Here is a 25,146-nt window from a genome sequence, read left to right on the forward strand (position 1 = left end):
ACTCCTAAGCAAGGGCAGCTTGGGGTTTTCTCCTTGGGATACCTCAGCCTTGTGTCAAAATAAGTTGCAGAAAATAGAAAGATGTATCAGAATTAAGATGAACTACAAACTGAACTTAGTAATCTAGTTAGTTAATGGTGGAAATAGGGTATTGTCTTGTCTGTCAAGTTGAGTGGTGATTGACCAAGCACGCAATGTCCTTAGAAATCCCTAGCTAGGATAGGTTTAGTGGTGAATGTGCTGCTATGATCACTAGAGGTCAAGATAACTCATAGTCGGATGGATAGTCTATTAGGAAGGTTCTGCAGTCGAGCCGGCTATGTAGTTAACTCTTAACACCAGAATACTCAGGTAGCAAGATGAGATGGTGAACACGTGTGCTCTCCCATGCAGGGTAGGGCCATTCTCAGATGTGAATGAGGGGATTAGATTAGGTCCATGGTTGGGAGATTAAGCCTCTGTCAATGCTTCTCTTTTCCTCCAAATGCCAAGACTTGCACATAAGAGATCGGATTCTACTTCACTTGACATGATGTGATCTGAACCTTGCTAGTATTTCATTGGCCTCTTTTCTAATTGCATCATATTTCAGTTTCAGCTATATATCTTCAAGTTGCATTATCTTAAATATATCAATGATCATGTGTAATATATTTTTAAATATATCATGTGTAATATATTTCAGCTAATCTATTTGATCGATTCTTCTTGTTGTCAAAGAATAGTTAATTTTCTGCTGTTAGTTAAGACCTTAGCATGAGAATAAAATTAAACAGTTATTTTCATTATTTCTCTTTCATGTGAATGGATAGCTAGTTTGTTTATTATTGTTAAAGATAAAAAGTATACTTAAAGCTTGGAAATTATAGGTGTTACAAAGAGTATTGAGATAAAATAATAATAATAATAATGAGAAAATGCATTGTGCATTGCCTTGTATCTTGAACAAGAGAACTTACCGATGGAAGGGAATGGTCTAGAAGGCAAGCTGCCATAGGAGTTCGGGATGTGGCCACTGTGAAGTGGTAAATTTTATTCTCTTTCATCATCTGATTCCATGTATCCACTAGTTGTGGGCTGTCATTAATGTCTATAAAAGTCAAGCTATGTATCTTACTCAAACTTATCAGCCAGTGTCCCTTGAGTCCTTCACAGTTAGACAGATTCACCTCTACCAATGATGATAGATGGCTCAGTTTATTAGAGGGCTCCTTTAAATTTTCACATGAACTCAAATTCAATTTTTCCAGATGTTCAAGCTTGTAGAAACGTTTGGGGAGGCATGTAAGGCTTCTACAACCGCTCAAGTTGAGGCTTTTAAGACCACTCAGTTCCATCGGAAAATCCTCTGGAAGAGACTTCAAACTGATGCAATCCACTAAAATGAGTTCTTCCACATGAGCCTTGATGAAAGTGATGAATCCTTTTGATAAGTCCTGTACACTTAAACACCAACTCAGGGACACTCTCTTGTCCAGCAACATTATTTCTCCATTTTTCCCAGGAAGAGCTTTCAGTCTCTTGCATGACTCGAGATGGAGTCCCTTGAGAGCCAAGTCTTCAAATCCTTCTGGCAATTCCATCAAATGAGTACAGGCTCTCAAATTCAACAAATGCAATGTGGTTAGTTTCACCAAGCTTTCGGGAAGTTTCTTGAGGCGCTTGCAATATGACAAATCAATTTCCTTAGCAGAGGTCAGCAAACCTATACTTGCAGGAAGATTCTTTAAGTTTCTACAGTAGGAAAGGTTAAGCTTCTCAAGATTGCTTAACCACCCAAAATCTGAAGGCAAGTAACACAAAGCTGAACAGTAGCTTAGATCCACCATCTTCAAACATCTGAGCTTCCCGAAGGATCTTGGCAAACTCCACAATTTGTTGCATTTATTCAAAGTCAACTTCTGTAAAGCATCCAGTTTACAGAGAGTGGCTGGTAATGTGTCCACATCGTTGCCTCCAATGTCCAACTCTATGACTTTACACTCCTTGGGCAGATTGTTTAATATTTGTTTGTGTTCCAATCCCTTAAATCTCACCATTCTGAGTGTGGAGGGAACCTGCAGGCAGAATAAAAAGTAAACTGATATTCAAAGTTTCAGCTAATGCTAAAATTAGAAACTTGTCTATTTAGGTTTAGAAAGCAAACATGAAAGAGTCAGGTCGACTTAGCATACTCTACATTTAATTTTTGGCCATCACTGCTACAGGAAAGTTTTTTCACCAAGTAAAACAAAATCCCTAGCATTTAAAGAAGCAAACAAATTAATACAGACCTGTGGCGTGCCGATTCCCATGTTCAGCTCAGAATTGTTGTCCAAGAACCTTATGTTGTCTAAGCGGCTGATATCGAAGGGCAGGTGTTCAACTCTTCCCGCTTGAAAATATCTGAGTTGGGTAAAATTCTCTTTGCAGACACCTTCCACTATCGTCGAGTCTCCTAATGCAAGGACTCTTAAATTTGACATTTTATCCAGCTTTTGTGACAATATAGGGACTAGGCACTTGTTTTGTACCAGCCAAATTCCTTTTACTGTTTGAAGCTTCAGGGGGCGAAATCAAATCAACACGAACAAAAGCGCTAGTGAATCAGATAGTATGTAAGAGGGAAATCATAAGATACATGCCAAACTTTTTCTAATAGAAGGAAATGGTGGCTGTTTCTGACTCAACTCATATATAACCAGAGAAATCTGATTTTATTGGAATGTACAGACCACCATTATATACAGCCCATATAAAATCAATACTACCTAATGTCAGTCCATGATTCTTTAACAAATCAAGTTTTTTTGATGATTCAAAGCTTTTACCTAAATAACCTACAAAAGTTTGGGCAAGTAACTTCCTGCTAATTTTTTCGCTCTTAAAATATAGTTTTATCCACTTGTTTGTTTTGAACATTAGATACAAGAACTACTTACCTTGTCTTGTGCTAGCACAGCATGCAGGTCAGTGGCGTTAGTCATTCGAGTTCCTTTTCCCCGAGCAAGACAATAGGTCATGACTTTATCTGGCACACATACTTTGTTTGACTCTCTCTTCACCAGCTCCAACTCCTTGAGCTGTTCGAGTACGTCCTTGTCCAGTATGCAGGCTGTTTGATTCCATTCCCACCCACTGAAGAATGAACAAATGTCTAGAAGAGCCTCCTTTATAATTGCCGGTTGGTGGATGAACTGTTCTTCACAACTCAGATAGTCCTTGAGTTTAGGAAAATTGGGTTTCTCAGTCTCAATCCATTCTGTTAATCTCCTGAAAGCCTCATCGTCCATGAAGTACTTCATCAAATAGTCCCTGACTATTCTCATCTGGGTCTTATACCCCTCACATATCTTTATAATGTTCCTCAGTACAAACGTATGAGTCTTCTCAACCGGCAACATTTTGCCGAAAAATTCCAGTGCTTGGTTATAACTGAGAGATCTAATGACATACACTTTTTTTTGAAACACGGACCCCTCTGTAGCAGATGCTACATTTTTATCAACAATGGTAAGGAGTAGTCTCATCTTATTTCCTTTGCTTATCCTCTTGGGCATAATCTTTTTGAGGAATTCTGCACTGGGGACATTATCAAGGTAAATAAGTACCTTCTTATTGGACTCAACACTTAAACTGCTTGAGATCTCTTTCTGCCATTCATTATCACTTTCTATTTCTTTTTCATTTCCAGTTGACCGCAATTTGGCTAAAATTTTGGAGCGCACATCAGGTACCAAGTCTAAATCGGATACGGATCCTTCTTTGGCCGTGTCGAATTCAGTGACTTTTATTTTCATTTGTTTCCAATTTTTCAGCTTTGAGAAGACTTTATCAGCGACTCTGGATTTCCCTGTTCTCCACGCACCACATACGAAAACTGCAACTGCCTGTTCTTCTCTATCAAGCACAAGCATCTCCATAATTTTGACAGCTGTTTGTAACAGTGAGCAAAATAGCATCGAAAAAATCATCAAATATAACATATATTCTAAACCGAAACAATATTCCTGAATAAATCTCAGGGACAAAAGAGATTTCTTTTTAATATGTACCTGAATCTTTTTCAGCATCAGAGGTTGTAGCACTTTGAGGCGCTGGCCCATCTTGAACAACGCCAAACCAAAAAGGTAGACAAACAGCACATCTAGTTAATATAATCTACCACATTGTTCAAGGATGTTAGTCCCCTACTTTCCTGATGTTTTTTTTATCAACACCTTATCTTACATTTGTTAATGGGATAGGTATTTTACCATGGTAGAATGGGTGGAGTGGGTAGAGTGGGAGGGTGTGAGTGTGTTAATGTTAACATTTACTTTTTAGGTTAAATTTTATAAATATTATATTTTTTATATAAAAATAAATGAATAAATATTACATAAAAAAGTTTTAAAAAGAATTGAAATAAAAATATTTTTAGATGTAGTAAATTAAATTTTAATCATGTTTATATGTAGTGCTAAATGGTTTGCATAGATCTACATAGCCTTCAGGTTTAGAGGCAACCTTGCTCATGATAGTCGTGTACTCACTAACTCTAGTTAACAGATCTGGCCCATAATATTTAAATATCACATTCAATAATGAAGCTAAGCCCAACTTAGAAAACAATTAAATGGACAATGAAAGTGACGTGATACATATTATGCATTCAATTCTGAATGTGCATTTGATTGTTTAAATTAAAGTGGATTTCATAATATATCATTATTTTTATTTTTATTAATTAATTATATAATGAATACCATCGTATGCACATTCAAATTGATGGATTGATATTGTCATGACAATGGTTGCCAAACACTAAGTTGAAGGGGGTCCCTAAAGCAAAAGAGGGGTGTATCAATTGCAAATTTGCCATTAAATTTTCCAATGTATGAAAAAAATTAATGGAATAATTATGCTTTTCTTATTTTATAGTCATGTCTCTCCCCATTACCTATTTAGCAATAAGTCATTTTTCTTTCCTTTTTAAAATTTGATTCTTATTTTTCTGCATTTAAATTGTATCGATTACTAACTCATTTCAAAAATTCCTCTTCTATCTTAGAATTGCATTTTACAATCTACCATATCACTTCTTAAGTGTCTAAAGTAAGGTGAACTAACTTAAACATCTATAGGCGAGTAGGATGTTGACAATAGTTGCTAGCTCTCCATTCTGACACAATTGAGTAGGATGCTCCCGCATCAAGAAAATTGCAAGCCAAAAAGGTCAAATTATGTGACTGCAAAAATATTATGTTAAATGTATCCTGATGAGAACATGGTATTTCAAAACTATGTATAAATTCTCCTAAATGAATTGAAAGCAACAACTAAGAATAATTGTAAAATTGAGTATTAAAATAATGCAAATAAGTATTTATTTGTCTTGTTTATTTTATAAATACCTACTTAGTACCAATCACATTCTTATCCTTAGGTATGTGATTATTCTTCTTAATTAGATCTAACTCTCCTTCCATAGATCTCAACCAAAATTCATCTTTACATGCTTCACTCTCATTCTTAGGTTCTATCTTTGATGTCAAAAAAATATATTATCTATTTATTACTAATCTTCTTTTAGTTTGAAAATACATGTCTCTATCACCTATTATTTGATTTTAAGAATGATTCAATCTTACATCCTTCAGAGTCTTTGCGTTTGTATGAGTTTTTATTATTGATTTTCTTCTTCATCATTCATTAGTCATCTTCATCATTTTGATTTCTAAGAACAATCTACAATTGATTCTGTGGTGAAGTTTGTGTTCCTTGACTTGCATTGATATCCTCGTCATTTGAATCATACACATAACATCTTGCTTGTCTCTTATTTCTTTCATCAACCTTAACAATAACACTTTCAACCATATTTCTCAATCTTTTTGTTGTAGCATTTGTATGCTTTTCCCTTTGGAGAATAACCAAGAAAAAATCCTTCACTTTTAGGATCAAACTTTCTTAGGTCTGTTAGATAACTAGTTGGGGGGGGGGGGGGAGGGGTTGAATCAGTTATGTCCAGTTATCCTATAGCCCCCTCAAACACTTTAGTACCAATAAAACTTTGTAAACTTCAATAGCAATAACTCGATGATGTCATTTAACTTCACAATTAACTGTTATAATCAATTTATACCAAACTATTAAATTGTGTTGTTTTAGTTACTACCGAATATCAAAAATATAATTTTACTGTTACCGAGTTGTAGTAATAAGTAAATATCATGAAAATTCAACTTGCAACATAACAACATTCACACATTTGATACCAAGATCTTTAACATAAAAACCCTGTAAAAGAAAAAACCACCTCAGATTGGCAACACAGATTATTTCACTCTTCTAAAGTGAGCTTTGCTAGAAGCCAACCTTGTTAAAGGTTTACATACAAATCATTTCTTTTTCTTTTTTGGCAAAAGTGGACAAGCCACTGAATATATTTTTATTAAAAAAACTTATTCAAAAAAGCTCAATTAGGAAAGAATCAGGAAGAAAACCTAGCCTCCTCGCACAAAATATAAAGCTCATCAATATTTACAACTATTTATATCAATGATAAGTTGCTCAATCATATAAGTGGAGTATCCTTCCTCCCTTATTTACAAAATTTTGAGCAAATAAAATGTAGATACATCAGATTTGAACATTGTTTAAACATATTTCAAAAACACAAAATTTTTGTTTCCAATCTTACTCCTCCATATCCTCCATATCTACACATACCTCCCCATGTGCATTGCCCAGATTATTTTAATTACATCCCCATTCAACAGAAGAAGGAATAATGGGTGATTTCTACCACCCTAATCTGTTCTCTAAGTTCAAAGCGGAGGGAGACCAACCAACAACTTCATTTTCCCATTGTTCTCAGCTTGATCCAGTGGTCGTCTCCCCACCAGTAGCCGCCCCCATGTCTCAGTCGATGTTCCATGCCCATGCTCCCGGTTAGTAATCACATAGTCATCATGTGAACCATGCCATATCTCTTGAAATACACTTGAGGAAGGCCCTTCATAAATATGAGAAACATAATTAATATTGGACAGGCTTAGCATATCCAAAATAGCATAACCAGTATGCTTAACTCTTTTTTTCCAACTGAAAACCCAATCCCTTGCAGTGATTTGGAGAGCGGATTTCATAATGCGAGGATTATGTCTTTCAAAGGCTTTCTGAAGAACATCAAACATGACCATGTATTCATGTCGATGTAATAGTTGAGATCTTTGAAAAAGACCACCAACTAATGCATTACCAGACCATAAATCATACTGTTGCATAGCATTTGCAAGTTTATTTTCATTCCAAAATTGGGGAAGAACAACTTTTCTTGCCATAATTTCAAGAAAGTGGACCGACTGTAACAAATCCATGGCATTTGAAAGGAAAATGGACACAACATTTGATGGATACATGAAGTGTTTCACAGAAGGGCATAAAATTTCTTCGCCAATTACCTGTCGAAGGGCTTATCGAATCGTAGGAGAATTAATAGAGAACATCTCATCCATGACCCTATCATCAATTCACAAGGGCAAAACAACTTCATTAACTTTCAAATTAATCCATATTTGGTAATTTTTGGGCAACAAGGACCAGTGAAATTGATTGCAAGATTCACATTTAACACATGACTCTAAAGGCAAAGACATTTTCAAATAGAGTATACCCAAGATCACTCTTTTTCGTTAGTATGTGAAATTGGAGAGGCCATTGTCACCAATTATAAACCGATAATCAAAGATCTCCATAGTACCAATGCAGAATAATAATTATCCACCTTTTGTAAATATGTGCAAAGCATACGAAAGACCAAAAACCATGTGAATACTTTGCAAATACAATCTCCATATTGATCTCACCTTATGTAATATACACCACGTGACCATTATGAAAGCTAATCATATCCAGGTGACGTCAAATGTCATGATATTGGGCAATAAAAAAGTGAATTTGCAAGATTCACTAACTTCACCAAGTATTAACATAATAATTTCAATGAGGGGCAATAAATAGTAATTAGTTATAACGATCCACTAATTTATTGTTAATTAGTATTTGTAAATCTTTACATTTCTGATTAGAGGATTTATACCAAAAGATCATCTAGAACTTATTACTCCTTACTACTGTCTAAAGAGTGGTCTTCTCTAAAGGACTTACAAAAATCACTAATTGATGTTACCATATCGGATTTCACAAACTTGTTAGGTCCACTTAGTTAAGTGATTTTTCTACTACAATTGTTAGAAAATAACAATTCAAATGATCTATTAGGTTTGGCACTACCCTGCTTGCTCATATCTTTGTTCTACTCAGTCTCTTTCTTTTGGTTGATTCACTCCTCTAATCTTTCACTTTGCATTTAATTTTACTTGATCTTCCTTCTACTCTACTTGATTCTCCTTGCTTCCTTTAGCTTCAACAACTTTTCACTTTGATATGCTTTCTCCAAAAATTCCAACAATGATTAGTAACTTAATCAACAACCAAAAACTTGCTCAGTCATCTTCTTAAATAGTAGTCTCTTTGTCTCTAGATTCTTCCAAGTTTTGTTGCTTAACCACAATCTTTGATCTCAAATTCATACCAAATACAATGAATCTAGGCACTCAAAAAATATAACTTTTATTAAACTTTGTGCTCATCCTTATCCTTCTTCAATCTCCATCACCAGATCTTCATTGTATATTTTCAGTCGTAGATCTTGTAACAACCTTTGACTCTAGCCTTCGAACTTCTCGAACATTCTTTATTTTCATCATAAGTCAGCCTTAGGTTTCATCTTTATAAACATGTTCTTCCACTTGTTACTCAGTGAACATAACATTTCGCTTAGGTAATACATCACTCCATGAACACTAAACTTGCTCAAGTTAGCACTGATCTTTAACTTGCTTTACCAACTACTTAGTGATAACTATAGTCACTTGATGAACATTGTCTTCCTTCTTTCACCTTGTCAATTATCTTGTATGGCTCATTACACTAGAAGATTACTTGATTGTAAAATAATCAAACCAACATAACATTATCATTTCTCCGACTCATTCAAGTGCCCTTTGAATACCATACTTATCAACTATGTTATGAACCTACTTTCTTCAATTCATCTTCATCAATAAAATGATATGACACTCTACTGAATTAATTTCTATTCAACTAAGACTTGACATCAATGACAACATAACAACTAATATGACTTGTTTACATATATTCATTGTATTCTTAGTTACATTGTCGGTTGGGGTTAACAATCTCCCCCTTTGGTATTGATAGCAACATATAACATATGATTTGACATTATAAAATATTAGATAAGATTCAAATGTGTGCATTAACAATAATATAACTATTCATCTCTCTAACTTCATTCAAGTTCTTTGCAACATCATCAGGTGTACCTAGTCTATATCTTTAGTAGTAGAGAAATTGGTCAACATTTCTCCCCCTTAAGATATGGTCTTCTTCTGCTTAACAACCTCTGACTTCATCGTCATCCGTCTATGATAATGATCTTTCTCATTCACTTATTCCCTTTACATATTCTCTCCAAACTTAGTCTCTCTGTCTCCACAAATTTTCTCCCTTTGCTATTCATATTCTCCCCATTTGACTTAGTCTTCCTTACTGATTCTCGCCCCCTTCGACAACAATGCCAAAGGTAACTATAAGTTCCAATGTGAAACTTATAGGACCATGTAGTTATCCTTATACCTTGCATGTACTATTTACATCAATTGAATTCCAATCATTTTCACAACTTCATAATTGCTTCTAAAGTGTGAACACTTGCATCAACTTCATAAAGGTATTTCTCTTCATCTATGAAATGATGCAACATGCATATTTACTTAGTGAATTTTGGATAGGGACAACAACCCCAGTTTATCGAGCTTAGATATTGTTGCCATGACTTCAGTCCCCTATAGTTTTTAAACTTATAGGATTAGGGTTGAGTCAATGTGGTGTTCTTATTGTGTCTAGATTTCCCTTAAGGAACTTCTCCTCTCATCTATCCATTTTTGTGCACCTATGTGGGAATTAAAAAGCAATCTAATGCATTCATTCATATTAGGTGATTGGGAAAGCATGGGTAAGTCTATGCATTTCCTAGATGAGAGGGAAGTTGTTCTAAAATCCTAATACTCTGATCAAGTGTTCATGGTGAAGACAAGATGCATTTAAGAAAAAGATCATAGACATATTCAGAACAAATGGAAGCAAAGAATATGAGGACCGAGGTTTAAGACAATATGCAAATCGTGAGAATGAGCTAGAAGAAAGATTAGTTGAATTCAATGTAGAGTGAATGGTGAAAGATACAGAAATGGCGAAGAACACAGTCAAAGGTGGCAAAGAACAAAGTTGACATCAAATTAACGACTTGAAATGCATTTGAATCTCCATGTCATGGGTTGAAAAATCAATTTCTTTCAAAAATGGATCCTTGGTTGTTGGATGAGATCAAATCAAGGGTGTGCGCAAGGTTGCTAGCCAAGGTAAACCTTTTCGTGGGATCACAATCTAAGAAGATGTTGAGGGATAAACCACAATGACGATGCAAAAACTAGTAAAAGTTAAGGTAAATAGTGATCGCATGATTGTGGGATAAAAGGTATCAGAGACATTTTATGTTGCAACATGGTGAATGAGAGGAGTTGCAATGTAGAGGGCTAAAATGATTCAAAATAGTTTAAGTGGCAAAACTGCAAAATAAAATAATAATTGTTGATCGCATCATCACATTGAATAAAGATATTGAACGAAAGAAGGTTGCCAAGGAGCAATGAGGGAGAAATAAAGAAGATGGTTATGTTTTAATCTTGATCATTGATCTAAGATTGACAACCAGAATTCAAACCTATAGTAATCATTCATATTCAAATTAAATGGATTTGGTGCCAAGGTGATTGCTATAGATTAGAGGAGAATGTGAACCATTTTGAGGAATTCTAATCATTTTCGCTTTCTTCCCCTAATGTATTGAATTCCAATTGAAGACTATTGGATTTCTAAGTGATTCAAGTGCTCTATTAATGTAACTGATGTATTTGTAACTAGCCAAGAACCCTAAGAGGGGGCCTATATGTATTTTCTAAGTTAATAGAAAAGATTAAAAAAATTATGCAACTTCTCCCCCTATATTTCTAGATACTTGAGGATCAAGAGGTTGTATGAAATGAAGGATTTGATTGATATCTATAACTAGGTTTTATGTGGTCTTAATTCCATTTAGGATCAACATTGCTAATGTTCTATTTATTATCTCCTTTAGCCAAGCTAACCTTGCATTTTAGAATAATTTCTATGGGATTGCAGATGTATTTGAAGCTGATAATATCTTACTAAATTCCATTTTAGTGGAGAGTTATCAGTTAAGTTGGATTCCATTTCATCTTTCATATGCATCTCTGCTCTATCTCTAGATTACATCTCAGTAGGACTAATCTACACTTATAATTAGGATGAGATGTTAAAAGAACTTCAAGGTAGCTTGTGATATCCATTTCACTGGGTGTTATAGGTTGCCCAAATCTATTTATGCCTTGGGTGTTTGTAGTTATGAGCATCTTGGTTTTTCCTCTTCTGCTCTTAGGTTAAGAGCATAACCCCTATCGCAATGATATTTTAAAAACACAATTCATTACATATATTTCATATTAGGGAGTTGTACCTTATAATTTAGAGGGAAATAATATAATACATGCACTAACCCATTTGTTGGTGACATCCTTTTGTTTCCTCACATTCTAGTTATCTAGAGTCAAGGTAAAGCCAAGTTAGCAAGAGGGACAAATTGTTAACCAACAAATACTAAAAAGAATCCTTAGGCAATGGCTTAGTAAATATGTTTACAATTTTCCCTTTAGGCTTCACATATTGAAGCCTAACTTGTTTCTCTTGTACTTTCTCCCTCGAGTAGTGATACTTGATTGATATATGTTTTTTCTTTGTGTGCATCACCTGATTCTTTGATATATGTATTGCACTAGTGTTATCACAATAAACAGTAACAAACTTGATTATCTCTTCTTGCATACCTTCCAATAGTTGCTTAATCCAGACAGTATTTGAACAATTGATTGCAACATCAACATACTTAGCTTCAATAGTAGATTGTGAAATGCAACTCTATTTCTCACTTAACCATGTAATTAGCCTTTCTCCTAAACAAAAAGCTCTACCTTGTGTTTTTTTAATCATCAACATTACCAGCAAATTATTTCCAACAAGTGTCAAGTGTTTTCTCTAATTCTTAATAGTTGTTCTCAATGTGCAATAGGTTTTTTGATATCTACCTTTTTAGAATCTCTCAACTCAACTTGCCTACCAAAACCTAGGTTCCTCCTACCAAGCTTTGCATCGTGTAAAGGAATCATGGAATTTTTCTTCCACCCTTGTCAATAGTAAACACTTTCCTAACACAATCATGCACTTCCCTGCAATCATACTGCCAAGTTCTACCTAGTAATACATGACAACTACTCATGTCCACAATATTACATAACACTTGATCAATATACTGTTCAATCTAAAAATCAACAAGACATTTCTTCCTCACTTCTAAAGCATGTTTATCTTGTAAGTAATTGATCCTATAAGGATAAGGTTGTCTTATTCTCTTCAAACCAAGTTTATGAACCATCTCCTTAACAACTAGGTTATTTTTCTACCATCATCCACAATCACATTCCAACATTTTCCTTCCAACTTGCATCGAGTCCTAAACAAATTCCTCCTTTAACAAGGTTCCAACACTTTCTTACCAAGCAACACTTGCTGAATCAGCAAGTTCTCCTCCACCTTAGGCTCATTCACTAAATCCCCATTCTCATGTACCACATCAACTCTTCTACCACCAACCTTTCTATCAATATTGGGACATTCAAAAGATATGTCTCCTTCTTCACCATATTTGAAACAATGACCCTAAAATGCAACCTTACATGTTATTCTCTTCTACTCAATAGGTATTGGTTCATCCTCAGCAATATGTTTATCCTTTTCAGGGTGCTCCTTCTTTTCCTTCCTTGTGGAATTACCTTGATGTCTTCTATTTAACTTTTCTTTTTCCCTCAAAGCATACTAATAAGCATCATTAACTAAAGAAATATAAAACATAACAATCTCATCCTGGATATTGAATCTCAAATCATCAACATATCTAGCCACCTTCTCCTTAGAAAGTTCTCTATGCCTAGACCTATTTTTTAACTTGTAGAACTCCTCAGTACAATCATTCACTGAAAAATACTTCTACTTCAGATTTTGCATCCTTTTAGATAATTCAAGTTCATAATCAATAGGAATGAACTTAGCCTTCAATTTTGTCACCATCAATCTCCATCTAGTGATCTTCCTTTCACCTTCTTCTTATATATCCCTTTGTAATTCTTTCTACCATAAAGTAGAGTGCCCTTTCAACTTAGTTTGTGCCAACCTCACTCTAAGTGGATCACCAATATCCTCTAACTCAAAGAAGTCTTTCATCTCACTAATCTAATCAATTAGGTCTTTAGGATTCAAAGTACTTGAGAAATTAGAAACATATGTCTTATGCTTTAGTTTCAACTGAGCTCTAGATCTATCTAATTGCCCTACCCTAACTTTCATAGGTATGTCTATTTGATTAGCTTTATCATCACTACTAGATCCAATAGCTTCAAAGTCTTCAATAGCTTCTTCATAACCATCTTCAGTACCCACATTCCTAGTTACACTAGTTAGATCTCTCATGATTTCAGTCACTATATCAGTATTCATCAACTCCATCTTAGATATGAAATCTAATCTAATCTTCTCTAAAATTCTCAACTCGACAATATCATAGATATTTGCAATCTCCCTAGGGTCCAATCTTCTCAAAGGCATCTTCCAAGTTCTTTGCGAACCTATGACAAAAAATTCAAAAGATCAACTAGCACTATAATTACCTAGATCCAGCATTCACTTTGATAAGATCAACTAGATCAACCTAGTAGATCACAACTAGCTCTAATACCACTTGACACAGTGCAAGCTAGGAGAGTCTCCAAAGGAGATGTCCTAACCCCTAAAAAATAACCACATAATGAATATAAATAATACTATAGAGATTTAAATCCACAACAATGTCAATTCTTATAATAGAATCATAAGATTTACATCCAACATGCCCAATTGTAAAGCCTTTCAAGTTACCACCAAATACATTAGAAATTACAATAATAGTTCTTTAAGAACTCGTAAGATCCAAACTCTAGCTAGCCCAAACTTGAAATCTAGTAGAAAACCCAAAGAAGAATCTAAACTTGTGATCCTTCTTGTTTTTCCATCCCACACTTAGCTACTAGCTTTGTTAAACTTTGCTCCTCTCAGCTACTCTATGCTGAACTCCATCCTCTAAAATAAAATTATCCCCCTAGACTCCACAAGACCCTCTACTTATACTAAACCAAGCCAAAAGTCAGCCTAGAAAGCTACATTAAATAAACACTTAAATATTAATTAAATCCTCAAGTGACAAGTTAGTTTGGCAACAAACATTAAATACATAAAATAACTAAATACTTACAATATGCCCCAAGTTTAAGTTGACTCATATTGCCTGTTAGTATCAAAAAGCACCTAACATCCGAGTCATTATGTTTCCCAAGCAATGAAGGAGGAAATGGAAGACAATTACAATTGTACTTGAGCTCTAGTGAAACTCGAGTAATACTTTATCTATCGAGTCTAAGTCAAGCTACAAGCCACATTGAGTAATTCTAATTAATCCAAGTATAAGAGAACAAATTATACCCTGAACACAGAGTTTACCAAGTTATACAGAGGATGCTAAGTGAATTTTTGTCATGTGTCAGAAATAAAGAACAACGTATTTACTAAGTGTTACAACAACAAAATCAGAATTTGAATCGGCACAAATTTAAATGCTACCTAATTCTATCGAGAAAGGAAAAACATTACATGAATCAAGGTAAAGATTTGTAAAGATTTTCTTGAAGAATGTAAAATGATTATTGATGATTCCAAGCTAGTTTAAACCAATAAAAATAAGGTTGAAATAGAAGGAAGGAATGGATGATTTCAAAATCATTTATCATGACCAAAGATCAAATCGAGAAGGTTCTAAAACCCTAATTAGGTCAAGTTGTGAAATGACAAAAGAATAGTACAAAGGAGAAATTAAGAACATTTTAAAGATTGTGGTTGTTGTTGATGTTGTTGTTGGTTAGAATTTTTGTGAAGAAGTATTGCAATAAGGGAGTAACCAAGGTCACAATCAGAGGTCAGAGAGGGCAAAGGTAGTGTTGTAATGAGTTGTAGATTTGTCATAAGCATCTAATAACTTTAAAGCATAAGAAGATCTAGTCAAGCAAAGTAAGTTTCTCGAATAGGTTATTGATGCTATTGTTTAACCACTATAGTAGCTTCTTAAATCCTTGAAAAAGGTGGACTTAACACTCTTGTATGTAAATCTCTTAACCGAGTACACACTTGATGATTATTGTTAAATCCTTGTAAAAGGTAGATCCTTATAGATCATATTGTATACTCCTAACTAAGTAAGTCACTATTAGTGATAAACATTATAGCCCTAAAAAGGAAACATCTTATTGCAGTAGTGATGAATTTGTGGGTGTCATCCACACCACACTTTTCTCTCTAACCAAGGTTTTTTGCGATACCAAAATTCATTGTGTTATGTGTTATGTTTTCATGAGTTTATGTGTTGAATTTGATTAAGTTGATATACTTTCAATTGCAAGCAAACTATCACATGCTTAATGTTAACTGACTCAATGAGAACAAAGAAAAGATTAATTGAGTAAAAGGAAAAGTTTTAGAGGATACTGATTTACGCCTCCCACCCCCCACTTAACATCCCATCTATCTTGTATTTTCAATAATTAGTATCAGACCTAGGTTCTCTTGTTGAAGGTTTTATTGTTTGAAAGTGAAGATCTAAGTTATAGATAAGTATAGATTGGATAGGACTATTGAGAATCAAGTATTGGAACTACGGATGGCCATGAGTCAAATTCGTGAATTGAAGAACAATATGAAGCTATCCTTGAACATGTGAAAAGAAATTTCTCAACAAAATAATGAGACCTACCAGGAACAAGTTATTGAAGAATTGTCTGATAGAAGCACATATGATGAAACTAATGATGTTATTGCTAATCTACTTGAGAAGAATCATAGTCTTACTTGTTAGAGAGTAAAGCCCACAAAGATAACTGAGAGGGGAGGGTGAATAAGTTATTAGATCAATATAACTTTTATTAACCTTATTAAATCCTAAACATGCAACCAATATCAAAAAAAACCATAATAAGACACATATACACAATAACACCAGATATGTTAACTAGGGAAACCCTTGATTAGAGGGAAAACCCTAGTGGGGATGGTACCCACAAAATGATGTACTAATATATAAGTTCATTATAAGAGGATGGACTCTATTAGCATCCAATGAAATACATTTAGTACATATCGGTTCATGTTAGGAAACTTTAAATCCCTGCAAGGAGATTCCAACCCTTTTAGGATTTCTATCAACCCTGTTAGGAGTTGTAGAAGGAAAAAGGACCCACTATCGAAATGGATTCAAGGCAAAGACTACCAAACTCAGTGTCCAGTCAGCCTCTATATTATTCCTTTCAGAATAATAGAAATGCAACTGATCTCAACAACTCAAACTCTTTCTCTATCTCCTTACTGTGCCTCTTTCACACCCAAAGACTTCTCAAGTCTCAATAGTAGATCCACAAAATCGTATCACAATGATTCGTTTGATCGCTTACTCATATTTATTGATACACTTCACTTATCGCATTTACAAGCACTTTAATACTTCATCATAAGGAGAATAACTTTGCTTTATCCCATGTCCTCAAAATAATTCATTGAGTTGGCTTTGAGGCTTTCCTAATTACAATTACAATAGGACCTCATTAAGATACATGTTGCATATATCTTTTCATAATTAAAAAATACTATTGGCTCATAGTCTTTATAATTTCTCACATGTGTAACCTTAGACTTCACGCACTCATTGACATCATGAACAAGTTGTCTTGTATCTCTATCTAACTATGGTTAACCATATTATATCTCTTTTAAGAGATATAATCCAATTACAAGAAATCACTTCTTTGGAACTCTGTCTATAAATTGTCTTATGTAAATCACACATAACTGCTACCAGTCTTTGAATTTTTGCACATGCACTTGACCACTAAATCAAGACATGTTGTAGAACATGTTCTAGCTACACTTAACCTTATCTACAATACTTGATCTGTAAGACCTCAATCTTTGTCTGCTATTCTGCATATCTTCTTAGTATGTTGACGTCAATGACAAACATAGTCATAAATGCAACACAAAGTCGTGTTGCCAATCTCTCCAATGCTCCAACAATACTAGGATACACCCCCATAGGAATATCATCGATATTCATGCTAACAACCTCCCCCTTCCGCATTTATGGCAACATAGATTTAAAACATCTAAGTTCTAGGAATACCAAACATATAATTTTTGTTGTTGTTCCTCTCATCTTTTCAAATCATCTTCATCAATCAAATCTGAAAGTATTAAGAACAAATCTCCCCCATCCTTTATGAAATCCTTCCATGCATTCTTCCCCATTGAAATTGATCTCTTCTTCATAACTCTCCCCCATTTACAGGAGATGTTTTTCATGCACTCACTTTTCCCCATTGACATCAATGACAAAGGCACCATTATATCAATCTACTACTCAATGTCTTCAACTAGCTCAAGTCTCCAAAAACATTGTTTAATACTAGCTACCAAGAGTCCCTTATGACACGTGAAACATAAATAATCCCCATAAAGGAAGTGTTAGCATTCAGTCTAGATAAACAATAGTATTGTGTACCACTTGATTGATGCTATCTCTGCATAATCTACTCATAAGTGGATAGGGGCATAATCCCAAGCATACTTCACAAATACTCAAATTTATCTTTAGCAAAAGGCATTGTAAAAATATTTGCAATCTTCTCCTTTGTATTAACATACTCCAATATGATCTCTATATCTGCAACTTTCTATCTCAAAACATGATACTTAACAGATTTGTGCTTTGTCTTAGAATGTAACGTGAGATTCTTAAACATACTCATTGTACTTGTGTTATCACAATATATCATAAGAGGTTCTCAATAATCTATCCCAATATCCTTCAACATTTGTTGCATACACATGATCTAATTACAATTGTTGGTTGTTTCTACATACTCTGCTTCTGCTATACTCTATGAAATACAATCTTGTTTCTTTCTTAGCCAATAAACCAATCTTTCTTCAAGGAAAAATGCTCCACCACTTGTACTCTTTCTATTATCCATACTATTCATCCAGTCTACATCAATATATACACATAGAGTATGTATATATGAGATTATTTTGAAGTAAAGAACATGTAATTTAACTACTTAATTGATTTGAGTAATATCATTTGTTTGATTGATAAGGAGGTTTTTGATCAAATATGATAACAAAAGCACCTAGAGGAAAGGTTGAGTTATGATATGAAAAAGGATTACAAAGATCATTTAAGATAGTGATATTATAGTGTATTGATTATCTACTTAAGGCTACAAAGGTTGGATACATTGATTAAGTCTAGAAGAACAAGTAAGAAGAATTGAGTCTGCCAAGCTTGATTAAGTAGACAGTAGGTGCCAAGAAAAGTTAGTGCAAACTGAGAAAAAAATAAGTTGGAGCTAAGAAAAGTGAAAGTTCAGTGTATGTTGAGTAAACTTAGTGTACGTAGAGTAAAGTTTAGTTGATGCCAAGCACTAGTAAACTTTAGTGTTTTTCGAGTTAACTAGTGGATGATGAGTGGAAGGACAATATGGAAGTCAAGTGACAACATCTTGAGGCTGAGTTCTAGTATTCATGTTAAATTGTAGATTTGACGAATCTGAGATGACTATTTTATTTTCTTGAATTGTGTGAACTGTGTGGAAGATAACTATTATGAGCTAGTGGCACAAAATTAAAGGTAAACCATTTTCAGGTGAATTCAAGGAAGAATGAGTAAGAAGTTTTTAGAGAAATCAAAAGGAAAAGTGGGTAGGTTCATCGAATCCTACCTAATCCTACCTAACCTTAAAATGAATGATTGAGGCTGAATGACAAAAGATCTTAAATCTCTATTTATAGAGAGAGCTAGTCAAAAGCAAAGGTTGTCATGTGTGAGAACCTAAGGAAGACAAGGAATCTAGTGTATTTTCTTCATTCAATAGCCAAACATAAGAGACCACTATTGGCATGTAAAACAAGAAGGCTTAAGAGTATGAATGCTTGAAGGGTGAACAAGCTATTAGAGTTGAAGTGTGTGAAAGCCAAGCATAATGGGGGACTAAAATAGAGATCTATAATTTGTAAGTGAATTGTAAATTATTATCAGATCAAGCTTTACTATTACTTTATAATCATTGTATCAATATAGGGTAAATTCTTTGGATTAAGGTTTGAATCTTTTGGATTAAGGTTGACCTAACAGTCATTTATAAATCTTTTAACCGAGTAACATTTCAAGTGAATTAGCTAAAGTCCTCTAACAAGGCTTACTCCTAATAGGGTGATTGAAATCATCAAGCTAGATCACATTTAACAGTGTGTATTCAAAACTTTAAAAAGGTTTACCTGTCATAGGGCATCACTTTAGAATAGTGAGAATTAACAACATGTTAGTAATGGTTTTTCCCAAATTGGGTTGCCACATATAATCATTGTGTCAAATGTGTTATTGAATATGTTATGTTTCATGATTACATTTCAACAAAATTGTTTTGATAGTAACCTACAAAGTTTAAGTATTGTATGATCTAATGGATGCATGCATGAAAATGTTTTGTGGATATGGGTTCACTAAAATGTGAAAAGCTTTATTTGTACATCTGAACCTTGGATAACTAATCCACCCCCACTCTCAGTTATTCTAAAGAATTTCAACAATTGGTATCAGAGCCATCTACTTAAGAGGACTAGTTTGAAGGTACTAGAAGCAAAAGATCAAGACGTAAAAAAGAGAGGTACCCAAGCTTAACAAGGATAACTTCCCCACATGGAAAAGTCTGATGAAGCTACACCTAGGAGGTCTTGAAGATCATGCACAATTTACCATTATCGCAGATTATGTTAATCCTACTAGAGTCCTAACTATTGAAGATCTAAAAAAGAAGAAAGAATACAGCCAGGCAATGTTGGAGATTGCCTCTACCCTAAGTTATTCTGAGTTTGATGATATAAAGATTTGTGACAGTGCAAAGATGTAGGATGCTCTGCACACCATTTATGGAGTAGACACAAATGTTCAAAAAGCGAAATCTAAAAGTCTTAGAGGCAAGTTTGATGATATGAGACTGCAAGAAGGTGAGAATGTTGCTCAATATTGCTCTAGAATAAAAGATGACGTTAATGCTATAAGAGGATCCACTGGTAAGATAGATGATGCTACTATATTAGAAAAGTTTTGAGAACACTGATGCCCATCTATTGTATTAGAGTTTTTTACATACAAGAAGTGAGATGTATACTGGGTTCTAATCTAACTCTTGAAGGTTTGGTAGATAGGGTTACTATCTTTTAGGTCTCTAATTTGGATAACTTCAAATTTGATGATATTGAGTCCTCTTTCAAAGATAAGATGTCATTAAAGGAACCTAAGGAGAAGAAAAAAAAGGTCAAATATGTTTCTAGTGATAGTGACATGGATGAGGAGGATGTAGAGCAACTTGAAGCATTGCTAGCAAGGAGATTTCACAAAGACAAAGGAAAATTCAAAGGTAAGTTACTTATAATGTGTTTTAATTGCAATGAGGTTGGTCATATTGTTGCAAGATGTCCAAAGAAGAACTTTAGAAGATTACAAAGACAAAGGGAAGAAGTCTTGCTACATTATAGAAGAGGAAACCAAAGATGGATTTGATGATCATCATGATGAAGTGGTGTATGTTGCAATGAAGGATGATTCTGATGAGGATAAGGCAACTATACTGGTGTCTTATGTGAACAAGAATGATAGATGGATCATTGATAGTGGATGGTCACATCACATGAATGAAAATAAAGGTAAGTTCATTCTTCTGAATTATTATGATGGGAATAGTGTAAGGTTTGGTAATGATGCACCATGTCTGATAGAAGGAATATGATCTATCAAAATCATTAAAAAGATTTTGTGTGACACTGCTTATTGTGTTGAAGGGCTTAACTATAATTTTTTGAGTGTGTCACAACTAAATAGTTCAGGTTGCAAGGTTGAGTTTGAGAAAAAGATAGATAAGATCTATGATACCGATGGGAAACTAATTGGGAAAGGTGATCAAACAAGAGGTAATCTATTTTATTTTGATATGGATGATGCTAGTTGTCTTGTTGTAGAATTTGATGATGTGTGGTTATGACACAAGAAGTTATGCCATGTTAATTTTGATACCTTGGTTAGTATTAGTAGCATGAGAAGAGTGAGAGGTTTGTCTAAATTGAAGAAACTTGACAATATAATTTGCAACAAATGTCAGTTAGAAAAAATGACAAGCTCTAGTTTTAAAAGTAAGACTCACACCTCTAAAGGAATTTTGGAGATTGTTTATACTAATTTGTGTGGACCAATTAATGTGAAAAGCTACAAAGGTGACAAGTACATTATGCTATTTGCTGATGATTATTGTAAGATGATGAAAATTATGTTTCTAGAATAGAAACATGTTGCTTTCCAAATGTTTAAGTGGTAGTTAGCAAGAGTTGGATAGGAAACATGTAAAAGCTTGGAATGTATGAGATCCAACAGAGGAGAATTTACATCGAATGAGTTTGAGATGTTTTGTAATGACAAAGGAACCAAAAGGTAAACATCTGCACCTAGGACCCCTCCACAAAATGGAATTGCTAAAAGGAGGAACATATCTATAATGGATTGTCTAGGACACTCATGATGGAGAAGAATGTTGCTTTGAAATATTGGAGAGAAGCTATAACTATAGTTGTCTATATCTTGAACCATGTGCAAGTCAAGAAAGGTACTCATTCAACACCTTTTCAATTATGGTATGGATACTCACCTAATGTAAAATATTTTAAGGTATCTGGAAGAAAGTGCTATATTTTCAAAGATTTTAGGAATGGTAAAAGTGAAGAAGGTATATTCCTTGGCTATTCCACAAGAAGTAAATCTTATAAGTTTTCAAATACTAACAATAACAAAGTTGTGGAAAGTGCAAATGTGAAATTTGATGAATATACAGAGGTACATGAGGCTGAACCTATGAAGGAACTAGAGGAATACACATCTTTTGTATACTTTTATAAAGGTATGCCTACTGATGAAGATGTTATAAATCAAGTTGCAAATTAACAAGAAGTCTCGATGATTGTCAAGTCACATACAATGAATGTCGAGTTGCATTCAGGAATCGAGATGCAATCAGGTGCCGAGTTATAGATTGAAGTTGAGGCATATTTTGATTCTGAGATTAGTGTACATGAAAGATATTTTTAATTACCCGATAGAGAAGTATGTAGTGATTCAGAAGTTGATAGACCTAATGAGGGAAATATAGTAGAACCAAGTTTGTCAAAGTATGTCAAGAGACATCACCCTGCTAAACAAGTTATTGGAGATAGAAATGCTAGACCAATGAGAAGAAATAGGCTAAGAAGTGATACATGTTTGTTGAGCATGCATAAGCCTAAGATAGTGAATGATGCCTTAGACTATGAGGACTGGAGTAAAGCCATGAAAGAAGGAATTGAGCAGTTTAAAAAGAACAAGACGTGGACTGTTCCCAGACTAGAGGATAAGAATTTAATTGGAACAACGTGGGTGTACAGAAACAAGTTAGATGAAAATGGTGAATTCACAAGGAAAAAGGAAATATTAGTTTGCAAAGGGCATGCACAAGAAGAAGAGATAAACTATGGATAGACATTTGCCCCTGTTGCAAGATTGCAAGGAGTAAGAACTTTTCTTGCGTACTCTACATACAAAGGTTTCAAAGTTTATCAAATGGATGTGAAATCTACAATTCTAAATGACATATTAGAAGAAGAGGTCTATATAGAATAGCCAGAAGGATCTGTTGATGCTAACAAAAAGAACATGGTATGTAGACTACCCAAAGCTTTATATGGTTTGAAGCAAAGCACCAAGAGCATGATATGAAAGGATTCACAATTATCTTGTGAAGATTGGATTTGAAAGGACTGATGATAACAACAATCTGTACTTGAAGACAAAAAAAAGAAAATGTATTTTACCAGTAGAAATTTTTGTTGATGATATCATATTTGGAGGTTAAGAGGGATTATGTAAGGCATTTGCAAATCAAATGAAGAAATAATTTGAGATGTCTATGTTTGGAGAGATCAAGTTCTTTGTTGGTTTGCAAGTATATTATATGCAATATGGTATATACATCACTTAGTCTAAATATGTGAAGAAAATATTGAAATTTTTTAGATTGGAAGATTCCAAACCAGTTAGCACTCCTTTGGTGATAGGACAAAAGTTATTAAAGAATGATGATTCAACTCATGTGAATCAAATATTGTGTAAGTCTATGATTGACAAATTGTAATATGTAGTGCATAGCAGACCTCACAGTGCATTATATGTTGGGATAGTTGCAAGATTCTTTGCTAATCCTAAGGAGAATCATTTGATGGTTGTTAAGAGAATAGTGAGATATCTAAAAGGAACAGAAGACAATGGTCTCTACCACAAGAAAAATGAGAAGTTTAAGTTGAGAGCCTAAATTGATGTTGATTGGAATAGAAACATTGATGAAAGAAAAAACACTAGTGGAGGATCATTTTTCATAGGAAAGAGGTTGGTCACTTGGAACAACAAGAAACAAAATTGCATATCTTATTCTACTGAAGAAGTTGAACCTATGGTACTTTATTGTGATAATACAAGTGCTACAAATATATCAAAGAACCTTGTGATGGACACAAAGACTAAACACATTGCAATCATGTATCATTACTTGAGAGAGTTAGTTCAAGATAAAGAGGTGAAGATGGAATATGCGAATACAAAAGAGTAGATAGATGATATCTTTACAAAAGTATTACCTAAGGATGCTTATGAGTATCTAAGAGCTAAACTAGGGGTGATACCTCTATCTAAAGCTATCATAGACACACAAGTAGTGCCTTGCATCAACTAGAGCTGAATGTGGTATCTTACACATTGATGTAGAAGATCTTACTTCAAGAGTTGTCTAACATAATTAAAGAGCTTGAATAATAGATTAGTCACATCAAAGCTGACAGAGGGAGAAACTAAAATTGTTAACATTTGCATGTTGAGATGACAAGTCTTTGGCATTGTTGTCAAAGAGGGAGAAAGTAAAGAAATAGCAAAGGGAGAAATATAGAATACCAATCAAAGCGAGAAAAATGGAGATATAAGAACATGGAGAAATAAATAATATCTACTCAGACAGAGATAGTGTACCTAATGTTTACTAAAGAGAGAGAAATGACTGAAAGAAATACATCTACCTAGTGAGAGGGAGAAAATATTGAAGGAGATATAAGTCATAAGGAAGTATTGATTGTCTATTGATCATAACAAAATTTTGTACCCTATATAGAAGTTGAAATATGCTAACAAGGGAGAGATTTCAATACAAGGAATTATTTTCATTTTGGTATTGTTGTTGGTATTGGTTTGCTATCAATTTCAAAGAGGGAGATTGTTGATATGAGATTGTTTTGAAGTAAAAAAAATGTAATATTTCAATCATTGTTTTGTCACTAATGTCAAACCTACTTCTTCCTGGTAAGATAACTGCTTAGTTGATTTGAGTACTATCATTTATTTGATTGATAAGGAGGTTTTTGATCAAATATGATAACAAGAGCACCTAGAGGAAAGGTTGAGTTATGATATGAAAAAGGAGTACAAAGATCAATTAAGATAATGTCAATGTTATAGTATATTGATTATCAAGGCTACAAAGGTTGGACACACCAATTAAGTCTAGAAAAATAAGTAAGAAGAATTGAGTCTACCAAGCTTGACTGAGTGGATAGTAGGTGCCAAGAAAAGTTAGTGTAAGCTGAGCATAAAATCAGTCGGAGCCAAGAAAAGTGAAAGTTTAGTATATGTCAAGTGAACTTAGTGTAAGC

At 34.0% G+C, this 25,146-nt stretch overlaps 1 protein-coding gene across 2 annotated transcripts in view; it reads right to left on the reverse strand.

The window, feature by feature from the left end:
- Nucleotides 1-25,146, reverse strand: part of LOC149569484 (uncharacterized) — a 221,967-nt gene that overhangs the window by 20,568 nt on the left and 176,253 nt on the right. The window contains exons 8-11 of one of the 2 annotated variants that reach the window (XM_089822183.1): nucleotides 4,035-4,085; nucleotides 2,922-3,913; nucleotides 2,274-2,540; nucleotides 960-2,057 (exon numbers count right to left, since the gene is read on the reverse strand). In XM_089822183.1, the coding sequence (XP_089678309.1) occupies nucleotides 960-2,057; nucleotides 2,274-2,540; nucleotides 2,922-3,913; nucleotides 4,035-4,085 (2,408 nt within the window). The remainder of the gene's footprint in view (nucleotides 1-959; nucleotides 2,058-2,273; nucleotides 2,541-2,921; nucleotides 3,914-4,034; nucleotides 4,086-25,146) is intronic. The other variant, XM_089822184.1, reaches the window with a different exon arrangement.

This window comes from Cupressus sempervirens, chromosome 3 (genome assembly GCF_028749045.1).
Source record: "Cupressus sempervirens isolate cs-2001-9-10 chromosome 3, ASM2874904v1, whole genome shotgun sequence".
Classification (NCBI taxonomy): Eukaryota; Viridiplantae; Streptophyta; class Pinopsida; order Cupressales; family Cupressaceae; genus Cupressus; species Cupressus sempervirens.